The 18,658-nt window shown below is 36.6% G+C and overlaps 1 protein-coding gene across 1 annotated transcript in view; it reads right to left on the bottom strand.

The window, feature by feature from the left end:
• Positions 1-2,258: 2,258 nt before the first annotated feature.
• The window catches only part of LOC113233381 (probable multidrug resistance-associated protein lethal(2)03659), a 55,531-nt gene continuing 39,131 nt past the window's right edge, over positions 2,259-18,658 (bottom strand). The window contains exons 14-23 of the mRNA XM_026468503.1: positions 18,288-18,500; positions 13,886-14,012; positions 13,318-13,421; positions 10,143-10,260; positions 9,696-9,935; positions 8,626-8,812; positions 6,721-6,893; positions 6,332-6,431; positions 5,875-6,015; positions 2,259-2,930 (exon numbers count right to left, since the gene is read on the bottom strand). Of these exons, the coding sequence (XP_026324288.1) occupies positions 2,877-2,930; positions 5,875-6,015; positions 6,332-6,431; positions 6,721-6,893; positions 8,626-8,812; positions 9,696-9,935; positions 10,143-10,260; positions 13,318-13,421; positions 13,886-14,012; positions 18,288-18,500 (1,457 nt within the window). The 3' untranslated portion in view covers positions 2,259-2,876. The remainder of the gene's footprint in view (positions 2,931-5,874; positions 6,016-6,331; positions 6,432-6,720; positions 6,894-8,625; positions 8,813-9,695; positions 9,936-10,142; positions 10,261-13,317; positions 13,422-13,885; positions 14,013-18,287; positions 18,501-18,658) is intronic.

The following is an 18,658-nucleotide window of genomic DNA, read 5'->3' as shown; positions in this document are numbered from 1 at the left end:
TATTCCTTACCATTAAAAGGTAGTTATTTGTTGACTTCATCTTTCGGTGGAGTTTTCAAAATGGCCAACTACATGCGAAAAAATGGCAGAAAATGAAATTATTGAAGAAAAATTAAAATCTAAGATCGGCAGTTTGGATAATTAGACTAGCCTGTCCCGAAGGACTAAACGTTTTACTACACCTGTTTTTACACGTAATAGTTTAAGCATATTGGATACCAACAAACGATAACTTTTGATTGAAACAAAATCTAAGATCTGGCAGTATGTATTATTAGACGCCTTGGCCTGTACCGCACAAATACTTCTACTTATTTCGGTTGCCTTATATTCGGGTGGTATTATTATATATGAATTACGGTACACTGGTAAACCTACTCAGGTTGTTGTTACGTCGCAATTTTTAAATTAAAAATATTCTTTGTAAAGAATCAGATACGTGTTGTCCCACGATAGATAGTCTTAGTGCCTAGACCAGAAAAAATAACTTTCTTATTTCGAAACAAAAGAGTGAGAAATACTTGATTTAGATACAATCAGACCTTGACTTGTTGTGATTCCCGATATTGAACAATGGTGTTGCCAGAAATGTTAACATTATCCACCAAGTTAGGCATCTTTATGTATTCCATAGAAGCAATTAATATACTGTTACTTTTGCTTCATGAATGGTTTTTTGTTTTGCATTAAATTTATTAGTGTTTGGATATTTCCAAATACTATAATAAACGTAATGCAAAACAAGACTATGTTATGTGGATTTAGGGGTTGCACAAGACGAGCTTGATGTGTGCGGTGCAGTCGTGTACGGCTACTCATTAAAATCGTTTGTGTAATGAATATATTAAGTATATTCTAATTTTCTTATCTCAAATTTCAAACCCATGCGAGTTTAAGGATTTGAAATATCTACAAAGACTCGATTATAAACACATTAAGTCAAGTGCCTTCCTCATTGTTGAATAGCTAAGTACACTTTGCATTGCCAGCGGCGGCACAAGCTGAGTGACTAGAGGATGCACCGCGCAGGTTTACTCTTTTGTTAAACAAGAAATGAGAAAGATTGGAAAATGCAATATAATATAGAATATATTCGCTGCAAAATAAATTATACATTTCTTTGAATGCGAATTAAAGAAATACAACTGTATTTTGTATACAGTTTATTTTTTTACGTATCAATAAAATAAGTCTAGATTTTACAACAAAGGAGCGAATAATTACAATATTTTGCAATTAAAACCGATCAAATCACTTTAGATATAATTTACTTAAATTAAAAAATGATGCTGCTTGTTGGAATAAGGTTATCCCAGTGAGGACAGTCGACGGTATTATTACTTAAAAATGGCCCAAATGTGCTTTTTTTTTATTAAAACAGACTGTTCAATGACCAGACTAGTAAAGAAAAAACGATTCTGTTGTTAGTGCCAAATTATTTAATCGAAAGGAAAATCTGCATCATACATAATCAGAATTTGTTGTCAGGTATATATACCTGGAAGGCCGCAATTTACGGCAAAAACGTTTAAAAAAGAATATCCAATTTCGAATATTTTGTTAAATTTACGTTAGACTTAATAACTGCCTCCTTGGCCGAACGGTCACCATTCTGAACTGCCACGCAGAAGTCCCGGGTTCGATTCCCGGGCCGGGAGAAATATTTGTGTGGCCTATATTTATTACTCTCTCGTAAGTTTTGCTGAATTTATGGTTGTCTATGTGTGTGTCCTTGGCTCCCTAGATACTGTGTTTCCCTAGTGCTGGGCTATGAGTGAGTGCGTTCAAAAAGACTTGAATGCTGGCCGACCTAGCATCTCCATTCAGTTATTTGGAAGGAAAGAGGAAGGATGGGAGGAAAAGGAAGATAATAAATTTTTCACTTTATAAAGGAACATTTTTATAAAGTGAAAAAAAAAACATGCTGACAAATATTATTTTGTTGTAATTAACAACGATAATCGTACTCTTAACCATTTAACAGGCACTGCTTTTATTACGATTACATTACACAATAATTCATTATCACACATTATCACTGAATAAAAAATATTATCAGATACAATTTTCACTATTAAATAGTACAACTAAATTAAGCTGCAACGAGGATTTAGAATCGCAAACATTTTTTTTAATAAGTACATTACATGTAATTGCATCATCGCAATTTTCACTATTACGTAAAATAGATACCTATATTAAGTTGTCACGAGAGTTTGGTTTTTAAGTTTTTTTCAATAAGTACAATATTTGTAATTTCATGATTTTCACAATATCCATTATAAAAACGATTCACTATTAAAACGAATAACTAAATTAGTTGCCACGAGAATTTAGATTCTTAAGTTTTTTTTTTCACTAAGTACACTATACACCACAGTTCCAGGATTTTCAATCTTTTGATTTCCCTCATATAAACTTGGAAAGGCTATTAACATTTGTATAATTTACTTAAAAATTAAGTACGAAACATTAGCACCGAAAACTTATCGCCTAACACTTTAAAGCTCGGTGTAATTCTGGACAGTTGCAACTATGTATATAGTTTACATACAACACTATTTGATTCTTATTATTCGATATAAATAGACAAAACACGGTACAAATAAGAGAAAATTCATTTACCTAAAATATTTCTCACAGAGACAATTTGGTATGGATTCTGGAACATCTGAATGTAAAAATCACACTTGTCGTTTGTGATGTTTTATATAAAAGTTATGAATATAAAATATTCTTAACGATAATTCGATTATTATAAATAAGACAGGAAACATGTGCTCGCGCACATGCTCGTACTTATTTGATTCCTACACGTAAATTACGTACTTGAGAGATACTTGTGAATAAATTACATAGCCTAAAAGCCGTGAGCTTCAATTGGATTGCGCCACAGCCGACGATTGCGGCGGGTATTTCTGTTCATACGCCTGCAACAAATAAAAGGGCAAACATGTACATTTTGCCTCTGCCTCACAATGTATGTCGTGAATTATATAGTAGTTTATGTGATTATTACATAATAAAAGGCATTAAAATACGAGTGAGGGTTAATACAGAGGCATAAAAACATCTCAACGAGTGTTTCAAGGCCTAATTATGTACGGTTACATACACAGCTTTATCTACACACATATTATAAGCTCTTTGTGATGTGTTCAGGAACCGCATGTTACGACTGACGAAATAGCGGCAAATAAAAACTTTTCTCACGCATGTCACACAATCGTAGTTTTTATTTTTCATTTATAGACAAACTAGAATCGGCCCCAATTACCATATCATTCGATATCAAGTAACGTGGGCGAAATCGTCGCGCAAAACGACGGAGTCATAAATACAAAAGTTGAAGTTGATCAAGTAACGTGTGAAATTGTCAAAATTGTTTACTATTGACATTTCATTTCGAATAAAATTTCATCTCAACTGATATTAGAAGTGAGGTCCAATCAAATTGTTTTGTTTTTCAGAGATGTTCGAAATTTTAATGTAATAAGAACATCGAATTCGATGATAATGCGAAGCAATAATAACATTTTCACAGATAAGAAATTTGTTCTAACAAAACAGTTTACTTTTATGCTGGTCGTAATTTGCGGTTTTTGAACACGTTATAGAGAGTTTATGATATGTGTGTAGATAAAATAGTTTTTATGCCTCTTCTTCTTGGCACAAATGTCATTGTATAATTAAATATTCAAAATTGATCAAATGGGAGAGCGTCTGGCACGGTATGCTTGAAAGCATACCGTTCGATAAGCTGGTTCGAATCCAGCCGGATTTGTTAATTATAACAACAATTTATTATTGTTGTTATAATTAACAAACTAGCTAGTAATTTCAGAAAAAATAATTGAATATCATCATAGTTAAACATCGTGTTAATCAATAAACTTAAAAAAATCTGTTCTCACTGCTTAAAGCATAAAACGCCTTCAATTGGAGCATAGCAAAATTAACCATTAAAATAATTGCTCCTTATAATAAAATTTAAGCGCTATTTATAAAAATGAGTTTTCAAATCGATACCTCCAATGAACACTACGCCATCTTTATTTTTTGGTCATCTTCTGTTATTTTTGTAAACAGCCATATTTATTTGCCTTAGTAAGTATGGCTGCTTAATATAAATATAATCTTAATCGTGCTCCCCGAATTTTGTGAAAAAAAGAAACAAGAACAAAAAAAAACGAATTTTGTAAAAAAAAGAAACAAAAAACAAAATAAAAACAGAGCAGGTCCAAAAATTAAGTTGGCTTAGTGTTCATTGAAGGTATCGAAATGTGAACAACCAACCTTAGAAGTGGAATATTTTCTTCAAAATTATATGGGACTACTACTGAGGTATCCTCTTTCCAACAGAAAAGAATCATCAAAATCGGTTCACAAATCCGGAGTTACCGGGTAACATACATACAAAAAAAGAAAAAAAAATACAGTCCAATTGAGAACTTCCTCCTTTTTTTAAGTCGTTTAAAAATGAAACATTCGTCATCTTACTTTCTCAAACTCATATCTTAAAGCACAAAGTACTGAAATGTAACACATTTTCAAATTATTATTTTAAAATCAGCCAGCCGCTTTGTGATTGTGAACTTCTTTGTGAATTTCCTTATTATTTTATCATGCACTTATAATAGGGAAATGATATGTATTTCTCAAGTTTGTACTCATTAGTAATACTTTGAAATGATAAGGTATGTTGTTATGAGCGCGGCATAGTCAGAGAAAAAGTTGTCCATTTTCCTGAACAATTTCAAATTAAAATGAAATTTCATAGTCTTCCCTTTATTTAAGATGTTATGTTATTTAGAAGAAAACAATCCTTATGATTCTTTCGATGAGTTTTGCGATCAGTATAATAAAATTACAGGTGTTTTTTTTTTCACATTTTGCGGGTTCGATTCCGGGTTCAGAGAAGCGATTATTTAAAAATCTTTGAATGCAGTTCGAATTGTTTTTCAAATCAAAACGAAGTCTTCTTTCAGTAAAATGTTCTATCAATAGTATTTAAGGTACTTTCCCTCCAAGTGGCATAGCCGTGAGACACCCTGTATATACAAATTTTGCAGGCTGATTTCACATTACATTTCCTTCATATTTGGCTTTTACCTATTCTTAAGTAATGTATCCAAATTAACAATCTTGATAAGAAATTTAAAATAAATAAAAAGTTTTGCCATTTCCTGAATAATCACTCTTAATAATATACGAGTTTGAGAAAGTATGGCATCGTATTGTGTTATTTTTTCTCGTCACAAACAGGCTTAGGAGTTGCAGGACTTATAGAATATAACAAAATCGGGAATTCTGGTTTGTGTAAGATTAGTGCACGAGTATAATGAACTCACGGTAGTCACCCAATTGACATCATTATGCTATTTCCACGAAAATGCGCTGCCATTCCGTGTCGCAGTAATGTAAATTGAGCGTAATTGGGACAGCCGTTATGGCCCTTCGATAAGAGACCAGGACCCAGATTCAGAACTCTTCGACATTTTAACCGTATCGTTCTTGAATCGAAGGGCGCTTTCCGAGCTATTCAGGACATTCCAGACTTTATTTAAAATAATAAGAGATTTCCATATTACATTCTTACTTTGTAAACAATAGGCGCTCGGTAACTTTAATTCGATAACTGTGTTCAGAATTACGTATTGTAAGGCTTTGCCGGTTGAGAGGTTCGAGTAATCGTACGCGTGTGACGTCATTTCGTTTGGGTTTCCAATACGACATTTTGACGTTCGATTTGAGTGTTGTGAATTAAAATTAAAAGAAATAGGTCGACAACTGAGTTCAGGTAAGGTTCTAAATCGACCCCCTGAGTCGAGCAATTGGATTTATAAAAATATAATCTGATGTATATAATGTTACCTGTCGGGCAATGTTATGGAGCGTCTCGGCCATCTGCCTCCCGGTCTGGTCGACCATGCTGCGCAGCACGCCGTCGCTCTTCTGCAGCAAGATGTGCGGGTGGTCCAGCTCTACCATACGCCCGGCGTCCATTACTAGCACCTGCAAATGATGATACCACCAAAATCAAAACGTACTAACCGATTGAAGGAAATTTTGGGTCCAAAACGCACAATAGACTGTTTTGTCCACTTTATTATTAATAAATAAATAATAACACATATACTCAACATAGCCCCGCCCTAGGGAACCCCTGAGTCGCGAGAGACATGGACGCACACATAGACACGGTGTGGCCCCGGGATTCGGACCTAGGACCTCTGCGTAGTAGTCCGGCATGGCAACTGTTCGGCCACAGAGGAGATGGTCCGGATTCGAACCCACGTTAGGACAATACGGTTTTTTCATAATTTAATACCTTATCTGAATCCATAACAGTGTGTAGACGATGAGCAATCGTTAGCACTGTGCAGTCGACGAATTTGTTTCTTATCGCCTTTTGAATCAAAGTATCCGTGCTGAAATTAAAAAAAAAAATTACAAAAATTATAAATATTTAGAAAAAAGTTATTTATTTTATATATTAGTTTGGATTACAATTTATTTGACACACGAAAATATAATAGTGGTTAGCGTCAAAGCGAAGTGCGTTAGGTGTGGCTTAAGGCTAAAGATTATTCGCTTGTCTATCTTGTCGCGCAAAATCTAATTAAAAATCTCAGACAGAAAAAGTCATTTAATTTTTTTATAGAAACTTCTAAATAGACGTAACTTTCGACCAGTGATAATATTAAAGTGAATACTAACTGCGGGTCCACATTAGCTGTGGCCTCGTCAAGCACGAGCAGCCGGTTGCGGCGAATGATGGCGCGCGCTAAACAAACCAGCTGTCGCTGACCCACGCTGAAGTTGCTGCCGCCTTCGGACATGCGAGAACTGAGACCAGCTGGAAGTTCTGCTACTGCGTCTTTTAGCTCCACCTTCAAAATCATCAGTTTGTTAGCCATCGTCTTAAGTGCAAAACGGATCAAGAAAAAAACAAGGAAAACATGACTCAGTTTTAAAAAGAATTTTGTAATTTTGTCATGTGGTATGGTAATTTTATCAGTATTATCGAAAAAGTGAACGGGTTCAATATTTGGAAATGATCTTTTTTTTCGGTTCTAAATCGCGTATATTTAACCAAAGTTTCGGGCTCTATTAGCCTTCCTTCATACGGCATTGTGCTGCATGTTTTAACGTATTGTTTTTTTAACGTATTCGATTATAAACGGATAGACAGCGCGGTGTTCAAACGATATATTTTCATGCGTTTAAAAGATGGATAGCCGCAGTATTCACACAGCAATCGCACTGAAAACATGTCTGTGATGGATCCACGCTTTGTTGCACTTTTATATTGGCATAGAAGACCCAAAGGCTTTGTCACCGGAAGAACAGAAGGTTTTGGTCTTATTCAATGAATCAAGAAGCAGTGCAAAACAAAACACATTTGAAAAATTGTACGAAAATCTGAGAAATGATGAAAAAAGAACGGGCCTTTGTTCCCCAGATATCAATAAATCGTTGTTCACTGAAGATTCGCCGGTCATTTTGTATTAATAAAATTTTGCGTTCTAAAAGATACTTCAATACTAGATGCCGCTTGTTCAGTGACTATTCGATAAAAAACGTAGAACTTCGCGCCGTGTGAAAGAGATGCTTTAATACTATACGCCACTGCACACCGAATACGTTAAAGTTCAATCGATTTGCTTAGCAAGTCCCTTGCGTATTCAATAAACATATAGAGCTGTGTGCGTTGCAGGACATGCACCGTGTGAACGGACTGTTTATTTGGTAAGATTTATACTGCAAAAAAATAGTACAGTATAAAGCCGTGTGAACGGGGGGATACAGATCCATGTTCACGGTTGAATGAGCTGGTATAGTAATCAAGAAGTTATGTACAATGTTAATGCGATAGGGTGGTTTGCGATTTATAGAGTACTTTGCATTAATAATAGACACATATTGAAGTACCATCTCAGTCAGCCGTGATCTTAGGATAGTGGCGTGACCTGTAACGAAAAAGTTGGTTTGTTTGAAAACATAAATATACACGATTTTGATTCGGAAAACATTGTTACCTCCAATGTGAAACAATCGCGAAAACCTAAGGTTTACAGTATTTGTTTGTCATTTTCTATAGTATGGATCATAAAAACGTAAATAAAGAAATGTCATGAACTGTCATTGTCAAAGTGTGAATGCAGGCGAGCTAAACCCTTTATTTTCAACGGAACTGGAAAAGGAGGAGATTCTCATTTTCTAATATTTTAATTATGTATTACAAAATATTAACAATAAACAAAACCTTTAACAGATACAAGAAAACATTCGAGTTCGAGAAACGAAGCACGAATGACATTTATGACACTACAAAATGGCAGCACCATAAATGTTTTTATCCCGATTGTGTTACCAGTGTAATAAAATTATTTACGGCGTTAAACATAGTACTTTATTATAATTATGGTATTAAACGAAATTAAATAAAAATATATATTACACAATGTGAACTGTTGTAAGTTTTATCAGATTATAGCTAGAAAAGAGTTCTAAACGTTTGTTATCGTCAAAAATAGAATATATAGGATAGGATTATCATCATTGTACATTTTGAACACCTAATTATGATTCAAACTATATGTAGCTTATGAAAATTGTCACCTCTTCCAAGGCGCGCCAAAGTACTTGATCAGGGTACTCGTCAAATGGGTCGAGGTTATACCGCATAGTGCCTGAGAAAAGCACAGGCTCTTGTGGTATTATGGAGACCTGACTACGCAGTTCATGAAGGCCAAGGGTTGATGTTTCGATTCCGTCGATAATTATCTCGCCTTCTATATATGTTAATCTGAAATTCAAAAAGGATTTCTGATAAAACTGTATATGGACGTTATGAGAATGTCAAAGGATATTTTATTTTCGAGTAGTTAGAACGGATATTTCGTTTATGAATCTCTTTTTTTTATGATACTAAGTAACTGGAACGACAAGTCGTGCACCTTGTGATGATGCGACCTCTTTCATCGTCATCCCACCTTTTTATCACTCTTTTTTTTGTTTTTGTATTATAAAGTTTGTACTCTCAAATCCAAGATGACGTTAAAAAATTTTTTCTTGTTTAGTGACGTTATCATTCTCAGGGTGCGATATGAATATCATGGTAGTAAGAACATCATGGTATTCAGTAAAATAAATATCGTTCAACGATGGCACGGTATGCTAGAAGATGTCGGTTCGAAACCGGCCGGATCGAAGGAATTTTTCTGAGTGTTCGATCCTTGTATTAATAATTATAACAAACTAGTGGAGTAATTTCACATAAAAATAATTGAATATCAATTCAATAAAAATTTAAAATACAATGAATAGCGACAACTCTAGCCGGGGCTGGTAGCTGTAAAGGTATCTAACTGGGTGACGAAATACTGGTAGCTGTAAAGGTATCTAACTGGGTGACGAAATACCATAGATTTCTCAGAGATGGCGCTACGGCTAAAAAGTCGTTGAAAAACCAAATACGAGAAAATAAAGATACGACGCAAGAACATAGAAAAATTCGTGAGGTCCGCTGATTCGTTCCGTGGCTTAGTTAGTATAGCGTCTGGCACGGTATGCTAGAACACGACGGTTCGAATCCAGCCGGATCGAAGGAATTTTTTCTGACTGTTCGATCTTTGTATTAATAATTATAGTTTAACGAGTTATGTGTTACAAATAAAATAATTATTTACCTGAATAACGCATTAATAAGTGACGATTTGCCAGCGCCAGTTCGTCCGACGATTCCTACTTTCTCCTTGGGCTGAATTACGAAGCTGAGATCCTTAAGTACGGCGGGCTCACCCGGCGTGTAATATAGAGACACGTTCTTGAACTGGATATAGCCATGCTCTGGCCACGTCGGGGGTGGCTTTTTACTTGGCTCGGATTCCAACGGCGGTTCCGAATCGATCTTTGAGTATTCTCCTATCCTGTAGATAAGGTACAAGTAAATCAGATAATATACCAGCAGCGCTAATACAACAGGACGCGAAATGCGCGAAAAGCGACATATATTCGTTTCAATGCATACACCAACCGTTAACTGGATAATTGGTGTATATTTTGTCATGGAAAATGGGCAAACAGCTTTATTATTTTATATTTAAATGGTCAAGAAATATTAAGTAATATGCTACCTTTCTACACTGGTCATCTGGTTTTCGAGCTCGGCCCACTGGCGCATACCCCACTGGATCATGCCTGTGAGCCCGATCGCCTGCGTTATAGCCAGCCCGACGTTACCACCGTATTCTTCTGCATTGCATTTTTGTTAAAATATGTATTTAAGAGACATTCAGATTCTAAATTCGAATCAGATTCTAAATTAGGTAAACCTAAAGTTTGTGGGTAGTATTAGAATGTCAATCATAATACATAGGGCGCACTATAAGTTTCCGGAACTGGCCACTTACATAAACAATATTTAAAAAGTAATTACAACATTTGAAAATGGAACTCTTTGGCTGTAGAATACAATTTGTTTCATCTGACTGTCACTTGTTTTTACATTGTGGCGTCATTTTAGAAATTGATTGTCTACATCACCATGGATTGAACTCGTGAAAATTATCGTAGTACGATTTTCTACGACTTTAAGTGTAATTCAACAGCTCAGCGGAGCTTCGCTCGGCTTCAAACTGCTTTTGGTGATGAAGCACCATGCAAGACGACTATTTATAGCTGGCTTGCAGAATTCAGACGCGGTCGTGTGAATCTCAGTGACGAATTTCGTGATGGTCCACTGCTGTGAACAACAAAAACATCGATGCTTTGCGTCGTATTATCAAAACAGACAGGCATGTGACATACCATGAGATTCGGGCATCATTAGGCACAGGCATGAGTCAAATACAATCAATACTACACAAACATTTGGGTGTGAAAAAGCTGTGCTCTCGATGGATCCCACACAATTTGATTGAAGTCAAAGTCAAAGTCAAAGATTATTTATTCCATAGGTAAAATAAATTTACACTTGAAAACGTCACAGTTAAGCTACTGCTCGTTCACTACGCTGACCTCCCTGAGAAGAACGAGCAAGAAACTCTAGGGATTGCTCTTTTCAAATAAACTTAAATGCTATGGAATACACTTTGAATCAAATTTGTGTGGATTCTGGAGCCATGTCGTCTTTCCATACATCTTTATCTAACACGTAATCTTCAACTTTGTAATATGATTTTTCGATCAAAATATTTTTAATGTAGTTTTTAAACTTAGGAATTGATAAACTTAATATATGCTCCGGAATCTTAGTGTAAAAACGTATACAGTTCCCCATAAAAGAGTTGTTTACCTTGGTTAAACGAAATCGTGGTACCATGAGTTTGGACTTAGCTCTAAGGTTAATATTATGGATATCTTCTTTCTTATTGAAATTATGTATATGTTTACGGGCATATAAAATATTTGAATAAATGTACTGTGATGCCACAGTCATGATACCAGTCTCCTTAAACTTTTCTCTGAGAGATACCCGAGAACCTAGACGGTACACAGAACGAATCGCTCGTTTTTGCATAGAAAATATGGTTTGAATATCTGCCGCTTTACCCCACATGAGAATCCCGTAGGACATTATACTATGGAAGTAACTAAAGCAAACTAGTCTAGCAGTACTAACATCGGTAAGCTCACGTATTCTGCGGACTGCGTATGCAGCGGAGCTTAATCTGCTGGCCAGAGCAATAAATATTAGCAATAAATTGTTAGCATTAAACCAATAAACTACCTTAGAGAGGGTATCATTAATATGGTCATAGTTAATGTCATGTCTGTCTGTTTTAAAAATCAAGGATGTATCATCAGCAAACAACAATATTTCGCAATGGTCCTTAACAAAGAATGGCAGATCATTAATATAAATCAGAAATAAGAAAGGTCCAAGTATTGAGCCCTGCGGAACACCCATTTTTACTGGAGAACCCAAAGGCTCAAAATAACAGATCGCGTCACTTGGTGCAATGCCATGCATACCAGATTCAACAAAAGGGCGTCGAATTTGGTGTGGGACATAGTAACAGTTGACGAAACATGAATTTATAGTTACGATCCCAAAACAAAGCAGCACTCGAGCGTATGGGTCTTTCGAGATGAGCCGAAACCAACCAAAGTGGCGCTCGTGCAGAGTGCCTCTAAGCGGATGATGGCTTCTTTTTTTAATAAAACTAGACACGTGGCTACTGTTGCTTTGGAGAATCGTTGTACCGTGAATAGTGATTGGTACACGACCATTTGTTTGCCGGAAGTTATTGACAAACTCCGGAAAAATAGCCGCCGTATCATCTTGCACCACGATAATGCCAGTTCTCACACGGCCAGACAGACAAATGAATTTTTGAAGGTGAACCACGTTGACCGTATGAGCCATACCGCGTAGAGTCCCGACCTGGCACTTTGTGCCTTTTATTTATTTCCAAAAATTAAGAACCAGAAACGCAGTCAACGATTTTGATCACCTGAAGAGGCTGTCGAAGAGTATCAAACATATGTTTCAGAGATTGTCACGTAAGGGTGGCATAAATGTTTTCAAAATTGGTTCATTCGTATGAAAAAGTGCATCAACGCTAACGGAGAATATTTTGAGAAACAATAAATTCATTTCTGACCATTTATAGTATTTTTTTCTTATTTATTCCGGAAACTTATAGTGCGCCTCATGTATACTATTACATCCAGTTCAACTTTTTCGTAATTATTTTAGAATAATAATAATTTATTTCAGAATTTTGTTTGTTCATTTATGGTTATATACAAGTCTGCCGTCCGCTAACTAAAACGCGGCTAAGTGACAAAATATTTTTTTGAGATATCAGAAAAAATCATAATCCAGTTTTAGAAAATTGAAATTGTTTAATGATATGTCAGCTAAGCATCGTTAGGGTAAGTTCCGATAAGTAGAACACGTTAATTAATTTTAACTGTTTTTAAAAGAGAATTTTGTTGCCTTTCTTTTTCTATTTATAACGGATATTTGACCATTTGTCACTAGCCGCGTTTAGTTAGTGGATGGCAAAGGTGATCTTATGACTAATGTTAGTATTATATGACTACGTGCAACCGCGAGAAAATTTTTTTAATGCTGATCGACTCGGCTCATTTCATTGTATCGAAAGAAAATATCGGGACAGCAGAAGTTGGTCAAATTTAATAATTTTTTTGTATGAACAATAATTAATAAAATATATTTAAACGACGTCATTCCGCACCCAGACCACTGTATGTCGTTAGCCTAAAAGTTGCGGCGAGTGTACTTCTGTAAAAAAAGGTCGAAACATGCCCACAGAAAGAAAAATACCGCCTGTTCCTCACCTTGTTTGAGGACGAGAAAACTGAGCGTAACTATGGCGATGTAAAAGACGCAGAGTAGGTCCAGCCAGAACCCAAAAGCACGTGAACTCGCGATGAACAGGAACCTGGGAAAGATAATGTAAATATAAAAATGCACTTTGTACAAAGCGGTAGTAGGTTATCCGAACAGAGGTCAATAAATAATTACCTTGATTAGAACAAGGTAGATTTCACCTATAAATGAACTTTTTTTTATAATATCAAGTGACGTGACGAACAAGTCGTGCGCCTGATAGTAAGTTACACGCCTGTCCATAACAGTTGCAGTGCTAAACAGAGCTTTAAATCGCAAAGATTTGAGGGCACTGCCACCCGTCACCCTGAGACATAAGTTGACAAGTCCCATGTGCCTATAATTTCACCAGCACCCTTACTTAGACTTCAAAAACCGGAACACAATGATGCTGACTGTACCGGTTGCGGTTGAGATTCACATTCTAATTTAGCGAAGTAAAAATAAAGCTAATATGTGCTTGAATAAGCTAATTATTTACATTTTGCGACCAGTATACGTTTGTATTGTACTTACCACGCTGAACTATGGAGATCTTGGTGATTATCAAATTCTCTGATAAGAGCCTCTTGCGCGCCGAAAGCACGAATCGTGATAATTCCCTGTAGTGACGCGTTCAAGTGAGAAAACACGGGACTACGAGCTGCAATAGGCGAGATTTAACGTGATTAATACAGTAACCAGGTGTGTGTCTGTATGGACTGCTTCACAAAATATCATAGCTAAACGAGACCCATATCGCAGACGAAACCAAATGCTGCTCTCTCTCTCTCTCTCTCCACTCCACCTAATGTTAAATGGAAAGTGGAACCCTAACGTGAAGGTACCTAATGTAGTGTTGAGAAAACACATTTGAAAATTAAAGAAAAAGCCAATGAAACTAATATACATATTCTCGTTTATAAATAGATAATTAAGTATTATGTGTAAATAAAAATAATCACATTATTTGCAATAAGGTTCATTAAGTATTTTTTTAATGAATTTTCAAATTTCTTTTTTTTAATTCTACAAAAAAAAATTGAATTACGAAAGTATTTGGTTTATTATTATTTTGTTATTAAGAGTTTTGGCTAGGATAGTCCTTTGAGCCATGTCTTCGTTTAATTATTGGGATCCTCATCAAACCATTTCTATTGTGGTTCTAAAACATTACACATTACAAGTACATTACAGTTTTCATTTTCTCTAAAATAACTTAGTTCTCTTGTTTGGGCTCTCCAAATAATCTTTAAAGCGGCGAGAGTCAATATTTATGTTTTCACTTTCACTTATATCACATTATTGTCACTTTGAACAATAACTTTGAATTCGTAATTATTGTAATTTTCTGGATAGATTCTTTTGTAATTTGGTTTAAAATAAGGAATATAGTTCTAATTTTCTTCATCATTAGTTCTTTCTACGTATTTTCTTCATAATATTTAGTTTGATTGCAGTTCGGTGCGCGTTCGGAAACGGACGCGTCCAATACGCAGTGAGAATTATTATAATTCGAGTTTCGCGCGGCATATGCCGCTGCGCGTAAGTGGCAATTGGTTCCCAACAACTCATAGCCAATGAGCTTGGCGTTTACCAACACGCCATCGATACCATGGACGAAGTCAGCATCCTGATGATCTACAAATCTAAATTCAACGAGGATGAGATTTGCAGTGGCAAGATGGTGTTGTTCGAGAGCCTCGGCAAAGCTGAGCAGATGCCATCTCGCCGGAGGGATGGAGGCATGAAGAGACTCCAGGATATTATCACACTCCTGAAGGAGGCTGACGCGGACAACGTGCCTACATTCGTGGCGAAGGAGCTGCACAAACTGCACCCTGCCACGTTCGACCACTTCGATGTTACCAGGCTGCTGAAGGATAGGATTCCCTGAAGTCAAGCTTGGCCGAGTTGCAGTGTAGATTGGAGGGTTCAGATTGTTATCTGAACGCTCCAATCTAAACGCTTCTACCATTAGTGAGCTGCGTGCCCCAGTTACGTTATTAAACAACACTGCTTTGGTATGCAGGTCACCAGAAGTCTTTAATGTAAACACGCGCCGTGGGGCGCAAAATGTACCCATCAGCAGTGTCGAGTGGCACAAATGGTTGCGTCACCGATCGCTGTCATGTCAGCCCCTGCACGTGAATACGCCGCTGTAGCCGCTTCTACCAGCCGACCTGGCACTTCGAAACTCGAGAGGTGACAATCGGCTAAGAGTAAAAGTAATCCCCGTGTGCCTGTCTCCGAAGTTGCAAAACCACGGAGGCAAACGGATCAATGCGACGAGGACGGTGGTTCATAAAGGTGGTGAAGAGGAAGAGGTAGCCCACCAGCTGTAATCTGTGTGGCACAGCACCGACAGGATTTAATTTTTTGCTCCGTTTGGCAACACCGACGACGCTGCTGTATCTGTCTCTACTACACTACATTACTCCACGAAGTCTGAGGAGATAGTGGATTACATCAGGCTATAGGCAAATACACCCCGAGAGTCGAGCGGTTGGAGTCCCGCCACAACGTAAACTTTAATTCGTTTGTGGTGAGAGTGCCGACCGAACATCTGTCGGCCTTCACGAAGGAAGACTTTTGGCCGAAGGGTGTCATATATCGGCGATTCCGCGACCGGTTACCTGACACCAGATTGCGCCACACGTCGCCGACAAACGCAATATGTGTAGATTAGTTGTTTAATTTATTTTATCGTTATATTATGTTGTATGTATGTTAGTCCTTAAGGTATATATTACATGGGACATGTGGCTTGAAATAATAGTCTAAATAAATAAAAAAAAACATATGCATAAAATAAAATTAATCTTTGTAAAAACTGTACTTGTAACTTCAAAAGCCCCTGTATTTGGTTCATGTGCGATATGTACTAGTGTTGCAACGAATTATAAAGCGGAATACCGAATATTCTGCCAGGAGCGTGGTCGAATATACGGAAATTGTTGCGAAAAATACTACTCATTAATTTGTATTATGATAAACAATTTTATACAACGAAAAAAAGTTACCTTAATTTTCAAGTTTACATTTAAATTTAAGACTTCATTTATTTGTTTATTTCACTTCAGTTTAATTGAATCCAAAAACATTTGGTTTGTAAATAATAAGTATTAATAATAAGTAATCATATTTAATAAGTCATGAGTAAACTACATAATAAGTATATAGTTTTCATGCGTTACACGTTACGTTGATGTAAAATTTCTTAGAAAAATAATTCAGTGTTTGTTACATTTTCTTTTTATCATTTAGGGCGCGTTCAAATTAGCCGCGCCCTTAATCTAAAATATTTGTATGTAAAGAAGCGAAAAACTGCGCTTTCACGAAGTTACAATGCATTAATGAAAGTTACGTTCCCATTACTAGTATAGTATTGTATTATCTGTGCCATTACTATGTATTCGGTATTTAACCGAATAGTGATTAAATATTCGGTATTCAGTATTCGGTCGAATAGCAAGAAACAGGGCTTATTTGGCCGAAATCCGAATAGTAGCCGAATACTCGTTGCAACTCCAATTAATTACAATTCTACTAATTGATTACTTAAGAAATGCCTGTAAAGCATTACGACACTAATTCAAAGCAAACGAAATTGAAAAGCGAAGGTTCATGAAATGAAACTTAGCATTTTTTTATAATATCAAATCAAGTGACGGGACGAACAAGTCGTGCGCCTGATGGTAAGCTACATGCCTGTCCATGACAGTTGCAGTGCCACTCGGAGTTTAAAAACACAAAGATCTGAGGGACACTGCCACTGCGCCCGTCACTCTGACACATAAGTTGAAAGTCCCATGTGCTTGTAATTTCACCAGCTCCCTTACCTTTCACAACCGAAACGCAATAATGCGTACATTGCTGTTTGGCGGCAGAAATAGGTAAGGTGACAGTATTTCCCTGGATGGCAATACTTTTAGCTTTACGTTCATGCAGTAGGAGCGAAAAAGACGTTGCGCGTTTCGCTTCCGTTCGGATCGCGAACGCGAAGTGCACGTAATTGTCGCTCTTAATACATGGACACATAGTTTTTTTCTGACTGACATATAGCAATACCGTGTCGATAAATTAGGTGACTCTTATCCGAAATTGCAAATTCTACGTTGTGATGTCAGTAACCCACCCGTTCATGAACAAACGGTGTAAAATTAAATATCACAATACGATAGTACGGGGTACCCCGTTTCGCTATATGGATCGCAAAAAACCAATTACGGGCTTTACAGAGCAATTTCCAAGTGCTGTCTGTGTAGTTGCCCCCTACTACTTCTATATAGAAAAGCATCAATAACGTACTGACAATATGCAATGATTTACATTGAACTTTTTATATTGAACAATATAAGCACATTATTGCATTTTTGTGTGTGGTACTGTATTTGAGAAATGGTAAAAACAACCATGATGTGCAGATTTAGGAATCTCTACGTGTGGAAAGAATGAGAATAAACATAAAAACATTAAATTTATTTCCACTAGTTCAATGTATGAAACTTTTGAGTTATAATTGTTCCATGTGGAACTGAGTATATGGAACTACTGGGAATAACACTTTTTTTACTCACACACTCATTATAGCCCAGGGAACCCAGGGTCGCGAGTGTCATGGCCACACAAACCACAAACTACACCCAAACCCACCAGAGAAATAAGTGTAGGCCATACAAATATTTCTCCCGGCCCGGGAATTGAATTCGGGACCTCTGCGTGGCAGACCAGCATGGTAACCGTTCGGCCTCAGAGGCAGTAACTAAGGTTCCATGTAAGTACTATCCGTGAACGGGTTAATTAATTTTCCTCAATATCGTAAGTTATGTTCGAGAATATAGTTAGAGAACACGAATGCATCATAAATGTGAATAATGTCTGTAAATATGCTATCGTGTAGTGGACTAAAAAGGCGATGGCCTCAGAGATGACTCACTCACACCCTCGAGGCGCTTGATACTCCTTGAAGATGCTAGGTAGAACATCCTCAGCCCGTAGAACACCAGCCCGACCACCATCGTAGGGATCAGTAGCCAATAGTTGACTACCGCTACTACTACGAGAATACCGATTAAGGAGAGGCCGATCTGGAAAAAGGATGGATTATTGAGATAAGTGGGTTGAGTTCTTACCGGGTAACTTGCATCTCCTGCCCCTTACATACATAATTCATATTTAACAAAAGGGAAACAACAAAAATCTCTGCTTAATTATTTTTTTTAATTCTTCCTCCAGACGTAAGTACAGGACAATAACAAAAATAAACAGATTTTATAGATCGAGTTCTTAGGTTTTCGCGATTGTTAC

Source organism: Hyposmocoma kahamanoa, unplaced genomic scaffold, assembly GCF_003589595.1.
Source record: "Hyposmocoma kahamanoa isolate Upper Pololo Valley unplaced genomic scaffold, ASM358959v1 78, whole genome shotgun sequence".
Taxonomy (NCBI): Eukaryota; Metazoa; Arthropoda; class Insecta; order Lepidoptera; family Cosmopterigidae; genus Hyposmocoma; species Hyposmocoma kahamanoa.
Note: the sequence above shows the minus strand (reverse complement) of the source record. Positions and strands in the feature narration are given on the sequence as shown.